At 40.5% G+C, this 15,762-nt stretch overlaps 1 protein-coding gene across 1 annotated transcript in view; it reads left to right on the top strand.

Moving 5' to 3' along the window:
• Window positions 1-15,762, top strand: part of ANTXR1 (ANTXR cell adhesion molecule 1) — a 234,069-nt gene that overhangs the window by 73,426 nt on the left and 144,881 nt on the right. Inside the window, exon 9 of the mRNA XM_080684563.1 lies at window positions 11,302-11,362. Within this exon, the coding sequence (XP_080540689.1) occupies window positions 11,302-11,362 (61 nt within the window). The remainder of the gene's footprint in view (window positions 1-11,301; window positions 11,363-15,762) is intronic.

Genomic DNA, 15,762 nt, shown 5'->3' with positions numbered 1-15,762 from the left:
ATAAAAGCCATATATGATAAGCCCACAGCCAACATCATACTCAATGGGCAAAAACTAAAACCATTTCCCCTAAGAACAGGAACAAGACAGGGATGTCACCACTCCTGTTTGACATAGTACTGGAAGTATTAGCTATTGCAATTAGACAAGAAGAAGAAATAAAAGGCATCCAAATTGGAAAAGAAGAAGTAAAGCTGTTCTTATTTGCAGATGACATGATATTGTACATAAAAAACCCGAAAGACTCCATCAAAAAACTATTAGACTTAATAAATGAATTCAGCAATGTAGCAGGATACAAAATTAACACCAATAAATCTATGGCATTTCTATACACCAATAGTGAACTTACAGAAAGAGAGACTAAAAAAGCAATCCCATTTACCATCGCACCAAAAAAATTAAGGTACCTAGGAATAAACTTAACTAAGGAGGTAAAAGACCTATATGCGGAAAACTACAGAACACTGAAAAAAGAGATAGAGGAAGACATAAACAGATGGAAGAACATACCATGTTCATGGACTGGTAGAATCAACATCATTAAAATGTCCATACTACCCAAAGCAATCTATAGATTCAATGCACTCCCCATTAAAATACCAATGGCATATTTCACAGACCTAGAAAGAACTCTCCAAAAATTCATCTGGAATAAAAAAAAGACCCTGAATAGCCACAGCAATCCTGAGAAAGAAGAATAAAGTAGGTGGGATCTCAATACCAGATTTCAAGCTGTATTACAAAGCCACTGTTCTCAAAACAGCCTGGTACTGGCACAAGAACAGACATATAGACCAATGGAATAGAATAGAGAATCCAGATATCGACCCAAACCACTATGCTCAATTAATATTTGACAAAGGAGGCATGAACATACAATGGAGTCAAGACAGTCTCTTCAATAAATGGTGTTGGGAAATTGGACAGATACATGCAAAAAAATGAAACTAGACCACCAACTTATACCATACATAAAAATAAACTCAAAATGGATACAGGACTTAAACATAAGACGGGATACCATAATACTAGAGGAATCCACAGGCAGCAAAATCTCAGACATATGCCAAAAGAACTTCTTCACTGATACTGCTCCTAGGGCAATGGAAGCTAAAGAGAAAATAAACAAATGGGACTACATCAAAATAAAAAGCTTTTTGATAGCAAAAGAAACCATCAACAAAACAATAAGAAAACCACTGTATGGGAGAACATATTTGCAAATGTTACCACTGATAAAGGTTTAATCTCCAACATCTACAGGCAACTTATACAACTTAATAAAAGGAAGATAAATGATCCACTAAAAAAATGGGCAACGGACCTAAATAGAATCTTTTCGAAAGAAGACAGAAGGAAGGCCAAGAGACACATGAAAACATGCTCAAAGTCACTAATTATCCAAGAGATGCAAATCAAAACGATAATGCGGTACCATCTCACACCTGTCAGAATGGCTATCATCAACAAATCAACAAATGACAAGTGCTGGCGAGGATGCGGAGAAAAAGGAACCCTCGTGCGCTGCTGGTGGGAATGCAGACTGGTGCAGCCACTGTGGAGAACAGTATGGAGTTTCCTCAAAAAACTAAAAATGGAACTCCCATTTGACCCAGTAATCCCACTCCTAGGAATATATAACAAGTAACTAGAAACACCAATCAGAAAGGATATATGCACCCCTATGTTCATAGCAGCACAATTTGCAATAGCTAAGATTTGGAAACAGCCTAGGTGCCCGTCAGCAGATGACTGGATCAGAAAACTATGGTACATCTACACAATGGAATACTATGCTGCCATAAAAAAGAAGTAATTCTTACCATTTGTAGCAACCTGGATGGAACTGGAGAGTGAAATAAGCCAGTCAATGAAAGAAAAATACCATATGATCTCACTCATCTGTGGATAATAAAGAACATTATAAAGTGATGAACAAAAAGATAGATACAGAGGCAGTAAAGCATCAAACAGACTGTCAAATTACAGTGGGAATGTTAGGGAGAGGTGGGAGAGATAAGAGATCAACCGAAGGACTTGTATACATGCATGTAAGCATAACCAATGGACACAAGACACTGGGGAGTGAGGGCATGTATGGGAGTGGGGTCAGGGGGGGGCAATGGGAAGATATGTACACATGTAATACCTTAATTAAAAACATGGAAAAAAATAAAAATCATAACAACCCTGTGAAGGAAATACTCTTATTCCCATATTATAGGTGAAGGAACTGAGGCTCGAACATCCTACTCAAGGGCATATAGCTCTAAAGGGGAGGGTGGGATTGGAACTCAATTCCATGACCCAAGAGTCTATGCCCTCTCCCACCTCATTTCCTTAGGAAGGTAAAAATAAGAAATGCCACCGTTTTTTGAGTTCTCATGTGCTAGATACCATGCAAATCATTTTACACTATCATCAGAGTCTCATGACCACGATTTAATGTAGATATTGTTATTCCCTCTACAGAAGCAGATAGTCTAAAGGACAGAAAGATTAGCTAACTTGTCCAAGGCCACACATCCGTGGGCTGTGATCTGGATCAGACTCAAGTCTGTCTCTATGGCCATGAGGAGAATGACCACAGGACACAACTGATAATGTGGCCAGGCAGGGAAGCAGCTCCACGTCAGAGAAGGAGGCACTGACAACCAAAATTGTGAAATGGCTTGATGCAGTTCGCCCAGTTACAGCAGAGGCAAGACCAGAACCCACGTGGTCTGACAGTGCACCAGCGTGGGCGGGAGAGCCCTTTGCCTTTCACTGCTCGGTGGAGAGCATCTCTGAAAATCCCAAGTTCTGTTCAGCGGGTGAATTTCCATCATCATGAGAAGCTGGAAGCCTGACACGGGCTGGAAGGAACGTCTTTCTCTCACACTTGATCAGGATTCTACCTGTGAGGACTGTATTCCTACTTGCTTTTGCAGAATCTGGTTGATAAAATTACAAGACAAAATTTGGTTGGTTGGAAGATTGCAGCCCTTTAAGCCAGTAAAACTGGGAAGGAAGAAGCTATTCCTGTTACTGTGGCTTCTTCAGGGAAATTCCAGGGACCACAACTGGAAAAGCAGTGCCAGCCCTCTAGTTAAAGTATGTCTAACCAGGCTCCAGGTCTTGGTTTGCTTTATCAAAAGTGCTGCAGGCAGGGAAACGGGAACCTGCCTGAAAGCTGGGCTCAGATAACACTGAAATGGTCTGCAGTTTTGAATCCCAACACTTGGCCTTTACTGAGAGGCCAGCTTCTGCTCCCAGCTGTCCCCACTTAGTGTGCAATTGAGGGCAGTGCCTGGAACCACGCGCGCTGTCTACGAGAAGAAAAAACCAGTTCCTGGCACCAAGCCACCTCCATCTAGGAGCATTTCCCTGGAATAAATATTTGAGCTTGCATCGGGCTTCCTATTAACGAGAGGGTGAGTCAGTATACAGAGCTTCCTGCGTGTTTTATCAAGTATTGAGCAAACAACTGTATTTGCAAGAATTTCTTGCAAGTTTTGGCATGAACATCCTTGTTAATGAAGAAGCTGTAAGATCAGCAAAATTGAGGAGCAAATCTATTCCATAGTGTATATGTATTTATTTTATTTATAAAACCATACCCTGTGCTGACCTCCCCCTTCCGCACATGGGAATGTGAAAGAAGTGTAGCCCCTAATATGGTCCAGGTCCTAGCAAAGCTATGACAAAAGGCAAAGCCCATCTTCAGGCCTTCCCTCCCACTTACTCTTCCAAGATCCCACTAAGAGCTGCTCCGGGCTTCCCTCCAATCACAGTTTAGCACATTCACACAGTCCTGGAAAGTACCTGTCTTTACAGAACTAAGCCTCTTTCCAGAGCTCATGGGGGAGGGGGGGCAGGAGGGGCGGGGGGGCAGGAGGGGCGGGGGAGTCCACTTCTGAGCAGCCACCCTCCTTTTAAGTCGGGCTTATTTGACTGGAGGAAGCTGCTTCCTCTCCTTTGCGACATCTGAATGCTTTCTCAAGTCCCTGTTTCCGTCTTCTGTTCTCCATGGAGCCTGCCCTGGTGGCTCCTCCACCACGAACCCTTCCTGCCTCCAGCAGCACCAGTTGGAACCACTTGCCTGGCTCTTGGGTCTTTTTCGTGCTCTGTGCTGCTCCTCTGGGTCAGTGGTAAATTGTGTGATGACAGAGACTGCCCCATTTGTCGTATTTCCCATGGTGTCCAAGGTCGTGCTGTGCTTATTGATTCACTGTACAGCAGCCCAGAGGGTTGCATGCCCTTCGCTACCTACGCTGCATGATGAGGCGGCATGTTTGTGGCTCTGTGTCATATAAAATCGTCCGTCCTTCCCCCTCCTCTCTTCCAAGGCCACATCTATAAAAGATGGTATATTGGACTCCTTGCACATTTGCCTGGACACAGAAATAGAATCAATTATAGTTTCTATAGTGAGCAGAATATCTGTTTTAAAAAGTATTTGCCCCAGAAGTCATTAAGACTTTGCAGGCATTCAGGCCAGTCATTTCAACTAAGCTATTATTTCTATTTGGCTTATTAATGAATCCAACTGTAATAAAAATAATAGCAGGAAGAGGCTACAAAGATCGCAGAGAGCCATGCTCAGTTAATCCTCAGCAGCCAACCCCACCAACTCCCCCAGCTCCTCCTCCTATATCTAGGAATCTATTAAGATCTATTACAAAAGCAACAGCAGAATTTAGAACAAAATCCAGTGAAACACTCCCTACAGAGGTCAGTTCTCAAGGAGAACCATTGCCTTTGCCAATATTCAGGTCAACAAGCTCATCTTACTAAATAAACTACGTTTTGAAGTTCACAGTTATCTGAGCGTTACTTCTGAAAACAAGAGAGGAAAGTGATTTCCTGGAAAAAAAATAAAAGGATTTCCTCCGTTTCGGAACCTTGTTTGTCCTATGCTCCTTCAGAGTGAAATTAACCAAGAGAAGAGGAGCATTTATTTCAGTGAGCTGGGTGCTCCCACCCAGACAGAAACTTTTGCTTTATTGTCTAAAATTCAGTAAAACCTTCAAAATGTTTCTTGCATGTTAGAGTATTTAGTTGGTATAATGTAAGAGTATATATAAAGTCATATATGAATCCCAGAAAGATGTGTGCATAATTGTACATTTTTATTTTATTAATAGTAATTCAGATTCTGTAGAAAAGACATGGACCTGGGATAATGAACATAGTTGATAATAAGTGTGATGATTTGTTTAAATTATGGAGTGGAATTTAGTTAGGAAAGGTGATTTCTTTTTTTTTTTCATTTTATTAGAAATCAGATACAGTAAGTCCTCACTTAATATTGTAAATAGGTTCTTAGAACTGCAGTAAAATGACATTACTGAAACCAATTTTACCATAGCTCAGCTGATATAAACAAGAGTTTTCACAGCATCTCAAACAATGAAATGACGTTAAATGAATCGATGTTATTAGAGGATCTGCTGTAGTTTCAGAATTCATGGGGGAAACATTGACAGTCCTGAAGGCTTGGAGGAGCTGTTTGTGTATCCCAAGGTGCCTGGCCTTTTAAACTAAAAGCAATGGTCCCCAGGCCTATCCAGTGTGCATTCTGCCATCAGCTGTAATAGTGCATATGGTCTTTCTGTGGGAGCCTGAGCCTCGCCCCCTACACACAGACCTCTACATGTTTTTCCAAATAAAGGCACCAAGGGCTTTTACAAAGCAGGCCAATCTAGATCTTACACATGGAGATATGATACACCCACAGTGTTAAAATAGGTACCCTGAGAAAATGGTCCCCAAAGATGGTGGTGTGTAATAAGAAGGAGTAGGTGTTAAAAGAGAGGAATAAGACCCTACGATTCTAACTACAGGGAAGAAGGAAGACCAATACATAATATGCTAGAATGCCAGTTTCTGAAGTCATGCAGAAATTGTCCCATTTATTCAATAAATATTTACTTTTTTGAAAGTGCCTACTATGTGCCAGGTTATGCATTGTGGATATAGTGGTGGGTAAAAATAAGTCCAATCCTTGCCCTCATAGAGTTTATAGTCTAAAGAGGAAGATAGACAATGAACAAACAATCCAAAAATAATTAGATAATTACAAACCAAGACAAGTCCTCTGAAGGATGGTAATGTATACTAAAATGTTGGTGGATGCAGAAATATTTCACTGGTAAAATCATTAGGACTTAGGTGGCAAAATCCACATTGGACAGAGAGAGTGAAATTAAGGAAAATTGCTGTTTTATCTTAGAGAACTAGACAGATGGATTTGGTCAATAGTTAACCACCTGTGGACTAGCCTGTCCCAAGCCCTGGACATCTTAAAAGCAGATCATTGTGCCCTTAACACCAAATAAGACACTAAGGAACATGCTCTGAAAGATGTGTGAAAGCAATGAATGAATAAAAGAGGCTGGTCTTTTATACACACACACACACACACACACACACACACACACACACATACATACATACACACACACACACAGAGACATATCCTCTATCAGAAAATGGCCAAGTAAATGAAAATTGCTTGGATATTGGGGAAGGAGGCAGAGCAATTAGGAAAAAATTTAGGTGTGCCTATGGCAAAGGAGGTGTTCCTAATACTCTATGCAACATTTATAATCCTTTAAGGGTTCTTGCAAAATCTCTGTATAAACTGAGAATTTTATGAAAAAGGACCTTGGGTTTTGGAGTACAAAAAATAAACTCTTATATACAACCTGCACTGGTCCACAATGGATTTCACTTTAAATATACTGAGTAGCTTTTATTATTTGGCAAAGCTCTGCTGCCTCTCTTACTCTGCCAACAATCTAATGAGATGTGCAAAAGTAACTATACCAGTAGCAACACGTCGCAGCTATATAGTTCTTTATGGATTTTAAACATGTTTCCCCATATAGCTCCTTTTTGAAATCTTTCCAAAAGTTGACAGGAAAGTATTATTAGCCATCCTTGTTTTTTTGTTTTGTTTTGTTTTCAGGAAATTAAGCTTGAGGCCAGTGTTGGGTGATGGGATGTAATCACCTATGAGCTTCCATCTTGGCCCAACAGTAATAGCAGTAGTGGTGGTGATCAGAAAAGTAATAATAACAGCTATCATGGTTTGAGGACCAAATATATGGGGTGGGCAAAAGGTGGTTTTCAGTTGTTTGTATGGAAAATAATAAAATAATTAATAAATAATAATATAAGAACAAACTCGGTTTCACATACTCACAACTGTAAACCTACTTTTATTTGTCAGACATTCTCCTAAGTGCTTTACTACTAAGGATGTTCTGAAGACATTTCTTGGTGAATTTTTTTTATGAAGGGTACATTATGGCTGGTGGCCCATGTCTTGTGAATAGCTATGTATTAACCAATCACATCTGTTTGTTCTGTCCTTAAACAAAATCCTTGTCAGATTTCCTTGAATTTCACTCTCTTCCTCACCCTCCAATCCAATATGAGTTTTGTCACCTAAGTCCAACTGACTTTACGAACTAAATATCTCTCCTTTCATGTCTGTTATCATTTTGCCATCATACAGCCCATTCAGGTCAGTGTTTTTCTTATCCCCATTTTATAGCAGAGGAAACTGAGGTTCAAAGTTTAAATAACTTTTCCAAGTCCACAGGCCAGTACAGGGTGGAGCTTGGCGCCCAATAATAACAGCTACCATTAGTTGAGGACTTATCTGATTTCAGGCTCTGTGCTATGGGCTTTATCTATGTTATCTCATTCAATCTTGCCAACTCTACACACTTATGCAACAGGTACTGTTCTTATCCCACTTCTACAATTGAGGAACCAGAGACTCAGAGAGGTTATGCAACTTGCCCAAGGCCACACTGCTCATGAATGAGCTGCCCCAGCAATTTGATTTCAGATTTTAAGCTGTTACTCAGTACGTGAAATTGCTCCCCAAAATTGGGGTTCAGGAAAGTTAAAGGGTTTGTCAAGGACCATAGGAAGGGTAAGTCCAGGACCAGGGCCAGGACCTAACTCCTCACATGGATTATATTTGAGGCATGTAGTGGTCTTAACCAGTCTCCATTACAGGCCAATTATACTGTCAGCTCTGACATCACCACGACTCTATGTGAGGCCCTCCCACTCCATCTAGTGATTTCACTCCAGCTATTCCCCAGTGCAGTGTCCACACCTCTTCTATGGCTACTACTGTGCTGAGGGGGGACGGATCCTTTGCCTTCCCATCCTCATCTAGTCTCCAGCCCCTGCACTGATTTGCTGTGTGGGGGAAGTTCAGGCAGAGTGGTTACCGTGCAGTCTGGGCTGCTAGTAAACAAGGAAACCCCCCAAATCTACCCAATGCTATTGTGACTTCCTACCTTTTGAAACCAGACATTTCACATTAATAGAAGCCACAGTGCCAGACAAATCCTGCCCATCCCCCCTCACTGATAAATTTACTCTGTTGGCGGCAATGCATTCCTTCCAGATGGTTTAGGTTAAGATTGGGAAAGTTGTGTTTTTACTGGATTGAATCACAGCACTTGGCTGACGTTTTTTGGCCCTTCTTACACTCCTTAGATTTATCAGCTAATTGCAGACACTTTGGGAGAATAATGCAGCATGTGTTTATGATGACAAACCCTGCTAGTGTGTCTCTGTGCTCAAAGATTCACGGGTGTTGCCTTTACTGACCCCTGGTGAAGTATTAGAGTTGGATCAAAAACATTGGTTCAAAGTCAAGAACTTACATGGGTGAAAATATTTCATTTATGTGTTTTGGTGGAGCTGGGGATGGAGACAAAGTAGATCCAATAGCTCAATCTTTATTCTTAAACTGCTTTGGATATCTTTTGTTGTGGATGATAAAATGATTTATTAAGGGATGTCAAATGCCTTAGGAATTTTATTTAACGCATCAAAAAATAGTTGCATGGTTGTTCTAATGCCACTACTTAGTAAGTTTCTCCATGTGGGTGAATTGTTTCTTCCAATGTGGCCTGTTTGAAGACTTGTCTGCGGACATGTTGAAGGGGGTGGCTCCATCATAGCAACCACTGGCTGAGGTGGCCCTTCAGGCAAGGAAGACCAAGGATATCAAATTGGGGGAGAGATTGAACAATCAACACCATTCAAGTCAGACAGCTGTCACCTGGGATTTGAGTCCCTATACATCAAGATTTTGGTAAGCCTTAATCCTAGGACATCACTGCATACATAAGAGACCTAGAGGACCAACCCTAGGACAGGGAAGGACGGGAAGCCAACAGGGAAACATGGATGCCCAGGATCTACCCTTGGGGTGCCTGGTCCCAAGTAAGAGTGACAATGAAGGGCACTCAGGAGCTAGTGGTGATTCCAGGTCCCAGGAGCCAGCTGTGTAAGGACCACTGACTCTCACGAAGGTGGGCACTGGATTGTGGGGGTTGGGGGCACACGAATCATCCTCCAATTGGAACAGGTTTAGGCACTAGTAAGAACTGAGGCTGATCCTGTGTTTGGGGTGGGGGCAGAGGTGGCTGACGAAGCCAGAGGCCCAGGAAAGAAGGCAAAAGCTGACAGAAAGACAAATTGTTTCCTACTGTGAAATCGGGGAAGCTGAAAACAAATAGCAGAATCAAAGTGTGAAAATGCCTTTAAATTGTACAAGAGTGGGAAAGAATGTCGGGAAAGGTAGCTGGAAATCTGAATTCAGAACTGTCAGAAAAAGACATACTGTTTTTTATGACTTTCAGGTATATATTACCTAAAATACATTGTTGTGAGGGAACCTGTTTCAGTGAATACATTTTAATGTTTTGTCATCTGCACATGAGATTTCTGAAGCGTGTTGTTCATTTCCTTTCACAATGCTTCTCTATGCGGACGCCCAGCTTTCTCTCTGGAATGGGTAAATATTATCTCTTCAGAGAAACTAGCTTGTTTTCATTCTACAGCTTGAGAATCTCATATCTGTCCTCATTTGCTACTGGAAAGCTTAGAACTAAATCCATGAGCCATTCTTAGCAAGGAAATAAACTCTGCACAGTATATTTTTCCTGTGATGTTCTCACTCCTTATTTCATCTCCCTCTTATTTTCCCTTTAATCCATTTCCTCCCCTTTTGCAATTTGTGTATCTTTTATTTTATTGTAATCTGTGATGTATGTTTTAGTTAAGCTGGAACAAAGTAGCACATGCAAATAAATACATCAACACAAGAGTGTTTCCCAATGCAAAAAGATGCTTTTCCTTTTACTGACTTAGTGTTATAATTTCACTGTCAATTCCTCTAACAAATGCCCCTTTCATAAATAGAAAAATGACTTCCTTCAGCCCTCTGAACCATCTCTATTTCCAAATTAAGGCCCAAGTAAAGATAGTGCATTTGCTTGGTAAATTAATTCAGTATCCTATACTTGTTTAAAATGCTTAGTTGAAATTTTAAGAAACATGACTTAGAAATGGTGGAGAGAAGCTTAAACCCTACCAGTCAGATACCCTGCTTTGGCCAGAAGAAGCCTTCTTTACTGACTCCCTAAGCGGTCATGGGGTTCCTCTATAACTCCCCCAACCTTACAGGACTCTTTTTTGGGAGAAGACTACATTTCCACTGAAGTAAGGCATAGGGGGTCCTGCTGAAGAGTGGGGCACAACAAAGCAGCCTCAAAACCCTCTTCCTCAACTTCTTGCTGGACTTTTCTAACAAAAAGGGAACTGCATACAGTCATGTGAAAATGATCCTCTAGGGTTGGCCATCTCCATCCTACTCTCCAGCTTTATCTATTATCACTCTTTCTTTTATCGATTTTTCAAGCTCCTTATGTTCCAGCTAAAGAGATTTATGTATTTCTACTTTCTCACCTTTGTTAATGCCATTCCTTGCCTGGACCCCAACCTTCCTCTAACTCACTTCACTCAACTTGATTGAGTCCTACCCTCAGCACCCGTGGCTTCCATGAAGTCCTTCCCAATGTACCAGACCTCAGTGATCTCTCCCCATTCTCCCACCCCCGTGAACTCCGTAGCTCCTTCTGTTTGCCCCTTCACACTGGCACCTACCACATATGACCGGCCAGTATTTATCTTTTCAATTGTAAGTTCCATTTCCCCAACATCTCTCCATAGCTAGGTCTGGCATATCATAGACTCAGTAAATATCTGCTGAAAGAACCAACGAATGATTCCTGTGACTTTTGGAAAAGCATCTAACACAATATTGGCTCATTGCATGTTTGACATTAAGGGTACTAGTAAAGCACTCCCCAGCCATCCACCTACTGCAACTTAATGTCCTTGACTCTTCCTATCTTGGTAACTAAAAGCAAACCTTACTTCTCTCTTTTAACAAAATAAACTGTGCTTTGACTGTTTTATTTCCTCTCCTTCTAGATTTTGAAGAAGTCCTGCATTGAAATTCTAGCAGCTGAACCATCCACCATATGTGCAGGAGGTAAATTGAGATTAAGTGCTAATTGCTCTCATACAAATGATATTTTGAGATCAAATCACATGTTGGCTTCATTGGTGGCAGAGAAGGGAAGAAGGCAGGAAGAGGGAGGGTAGAGAGAGGAGTAAAAAATTGCTAAATACATTTGCTTTTAGGAAAAGAAGGAAGCAACATGTCAGTTGTTTGAAACTTTGAAAAAGTCTGTCCAAACTCTCTTTTCATGGGATTAGTTATTTGCACACATCACCACCAACATCCCTGCTGTGGACAGAAGTGGAGTCTAACCCTTCATGCCCAGGGCAGCCCTGCAGGTACCAGATGATCAGGGTGATCACAGGCCACCCCGAACGCTAATCTATTTAATTATTTACTTAGTGCGGGCCTCTCTCCATAGTTAATATATTGATATTAATTAATTGCTCAATCTGCCAGTCCTCATAAAATAGTGTCGGCAACTCCAGTTGTCTTAGTAAAAGACCATTATAATTTTGTCCTTTATACAGGAAGTCTCTGCTTATACAAAGGATCAGCCTTTTGGGAATCACAATATTTTCTCTAACTGATCCAAATCGGGGTCTCATTCTTGTCTTGTACTGTAACAGACTGCAAACTTCAGTTATGCTGGCTCTTTTTGTATAATTGCTGACAGGTTTCCCCTCACTCTTATTTAAGTACCTACTGAATGTCAGGCACTGTCCTGGGTGCTGAAGATACAAAAGGTTCCAGCTGTGGGCAAACTATGGCCCGCCGGCCCGTTTGGCTGTTCTATCCGGCCCGCGGAGCTGAAAGAGCGGAGGGTTCTCTTGCTCTTCCCTCCGCTCCTTTACTTTGAATTTATATTAGTTCACACAAACACTTCATCCATGCTTTTGTTCCGGCCCTCCGGTCCAGTTTAAGAACCCATTGTGGCCCTCGAGTCAAAAAGTTTGCCCACCCCTGGTTAAACCCTCTCTGTGAAGGCTGGTACTCCAGGAGCTTGAGTCTTTCACCCTTTAGAGGTCACTGTTAGTGTCACCTTTCTAGTCTCCCAAATACCAGTGCCAGTTATTATTTATAAAACAAAATGTATTATATAATCCTATAAGCACTGAAGAACACCTTTCAGACTTTGTCAAATACTGTACATTTTTATTCTTTATGACATTGTATTGTATAAATGAAATAATTCCTTAAAGATTTCATCCCAGTTTGTTGGCTATGTTTTAGAATAGCTGAACAATTTTCAAGGAATTAGAGACCCTGAATAATATTTGCCAACAACAAAACATTAAACATATATGTAAACGTATAAAGTTGGTAACAATACTTGGTGACTATTCAGAGATATGTGTACATTTCCTAAAGAAAAGCAATCAATAAAGATTATCTACTGACCTTTAAATAAATTGCTACCTGGGAGGACAGCCAGCAGGGACAATTGTGGTTGCCACAGGGCCAGATCCAGGAGAACCTCTTTAAGAAAAGGAATCGAGACCCTGGCCAGGTAGCTCAGTTGGTAGAGTATTATCCTCATATGTCAAGGTTGCAGGTTTGACCCCCAGTTAGGGCACATATGACAATCAACTAATGAATACATAAATAAGTAGAACAACAAATCAAACTTTCCCTCTCTCTCTCTCTTTCCCTCTCTCTCTAAAAAGAAAGAAAGAAAAGGAATTGAAAAATCTTACCTTTGCAAATTTGATAAAAGCATATGACCACGTGAACCCAGTGCCAGAGCCTTGACAGGGGTCTGTGCAGTAAGGAGCCCCAGCAGGGTTCATTAGCATCAAGGTAAACCCGCCTCCACAGTTTTTATAGTTCCTTCTTTTAAAAACGATAGGGAAACAGGGGAGTTCCTAATTGTACAATTATCCCATTCATGAGGAAAACCCAGACTTGTGGTTCCGCCATCCTACTGAATGTGCTCCAACCTTGTAATGAATCAAAGAGTCTAACAACAATGAATACACTTCTATTAATTCACCAGCATAATCAAGTCCCCTCCTGCAGGGTTCTTGAGGACAAGTAAGGAATTTTATTTCTCTCCACTTCCTAATAGAGTACACAACACTTAACAATTAGTCAATAAATCTTGACTGAATGTCTTGATTCCTATGTTCCTTCAACAAACAATGCTCTGATTTTTGCCTATTTGACCCTTATTAACCCCTTTCACTTCACCTTAAGAAATTATCATATCTTTGAACTATCTAATTAAAATGAACAAAGATTGGAAAATAATAGCCAAAGACAGAAAGAACAAGGACAAAATAAAATTTCAACTTGGATGATAGAAAAGTATCTTCCTAAATAATTCTGGAATCAAAGATGGGGAAATCGAAATCTCCTTTACAAACCATTGAGATATTCGAGACAATAAAAAAAGACCACACATGTAAAATGAATATGGCACAGACATATCAGGGTCCACAAGAACTGATACTAGCAAATTCATTGAGTTCACTATATTATTAAATGGAAAAGAAAAGTAAATTAGTAAAATATATTTTTAAAGTCAAAGAAAATATTAAAATGCATTAATAAAGTTAAACAAGTTAAAGCAATTCAATTGGTAACTTTTCCAAGAGCTGTTTCTTTGGTATAATCAATAAAATAGACAAATCTCTGGCAAATCCAATCCAAGGAACCTTACGTTAGACATTTTTTTGAATCTCTGGCTTATGTGCAGTATGACATTTTATAGACAACCCATTGTTCCCTATGTGGGAGTAAACTATCCAATTCTATTTCCTTTATTTCTTATAAAGAAAAAATTAAACAAGACACAGAGATGGAAGCTAGCCCTGGGTTTTGAAGAGCCAAGCTCCCATCTCTCTTGAATTAGAATCAAAATGGCTAAAACATGCTGGTTAGAGAATAACTTCACTAGGGAGAAAATGAACCTTTCAAAGAAAATCCTTACACCAAAAGTTCTTCCATGGATTTCTTTCAAGGTCTGTTGCTGATCATCCTCTGGAGCCTATTTGATTGTTCATGACTAGGAACTCCTGTCAAATAGACCCAAGCAGACCCCTTCTGTGTTTTCTTTAGGCTACTGCCAGGACTCAGAGCTTGTAGGCTGTGAGTTTATAACCTCTGATAGGGCTTTGAAAAGTATACAGTGTTATACAAAACAAGGAGGCATTATTATCATCACTATGATTTTAAGGCAGATTAAAGGTCAATGTGAGAATCTTAATGTTGATAACATTACACCTACATGAGAAAAACATGCTACAGAAAAAATATTGAGGAGAACTGTGATAGAGTTCAGAGTACCTGCAAAATGATTAACTCGTGTGCGAGAAGAGAAAGTAAACAAGGAAATAACTTCATATGTCTAAGTCCAATGGGGAGACAAAGCCCTAGACAGATTTGTGAAAAAAAAGGTAGAATTTGCTTTCATTAAAAACCTTTTCTCTTAGCCCAGTGGTCGGCAAACTCATTAGTCAACAGAGCCAAATATCAACAGTACAACGATTGAAATTTCTTTTGAGAGCCAAATTTTTTAAACTTAAACTTCTTCTAATGCCACTTCTTCAAAATAGACTCGCCCAGGCCGTGGTATTTTGTGGAAGAGCCACACTCAAGGGGCCAAAGAGCTGCATGTGGCTCACGAGCCGCAGTTTGCCAGCCACAGTCTTAGCCCCCTCCCCTCTCTCTCTGTGAATAACTTCCCTTCCTTGGCCCCTGGAGCAGCCCCTGCTGAAGCCCCACTCAGGCTTGTCCACTCAGGACACTCATGCTGACTATTGCATTCCCCCAAGACAATGATCTCAGCTCCTTAACCAACAACTCAACCACAGCCATAGTTCTGACAGCAGACTGCTCTGAGAGAGGCAGAGAGAGAATGCACTGGGTGGACAACAAAACTGAGACCCAATGCAGATCTTAATTATGTTGGGCTGCAAATAACAGGTTGACATTCAATGGAGCAAATATAAAATGTTGAATAGCCAGTTTCATAATCAAGCAGGTATAGGGGAAACCTGACTTAGTTATTCAATATGAGGGAAAAGAAAAAAATAAGAAGAATCATAGCTATCTTGATATCCAACAAGTTTGATTCTGACAACAACCAAAAAAAGGCTGATGTAGTCTTAGGGTGAATCAATAGTCATCCAGTGTCCAGGTCAAGAGAGCTAACTCCATGGCCTACTCTTCCAGTTTCAGACTATGGTTCCAAGTCCCATATTTTCACAATGGCATGACAAAGGCATGTCCCTACGAGAAGAGGTGATCTGGAAACCACTGCCAGAGGTTGTAAACTAGCAGCCTACAAACCCTGTCTGGTCTACACATGTTCTTTTATTTTTTATTTTTTTTAAGAAACTTAAAAATTTATTGCTAACATTTTAAAATCTGATTTTACCTAAAAATTCAGATTTTCGTCTAGTCTTGAAAAATAAGATCTAGCAACA

The sequence above is a fragment of the Plecotus auritus genome, assembly GCF_963455305.1.
Source record: "Plecotus auritus genome assembly, chromosome: 8".
Classification (NCBI taxonomy): domain Eukaryota; kingdom Metazoa; phylum Chordata; class Mammalia; order Chiroptera; family Vespertilionidae; genus Plecotus; species Plecotus auritus.
Note: the sequence above shows the minus strand (reverse complement) of the source record. Positions and strands in the feature narration are given on the sequence as shown.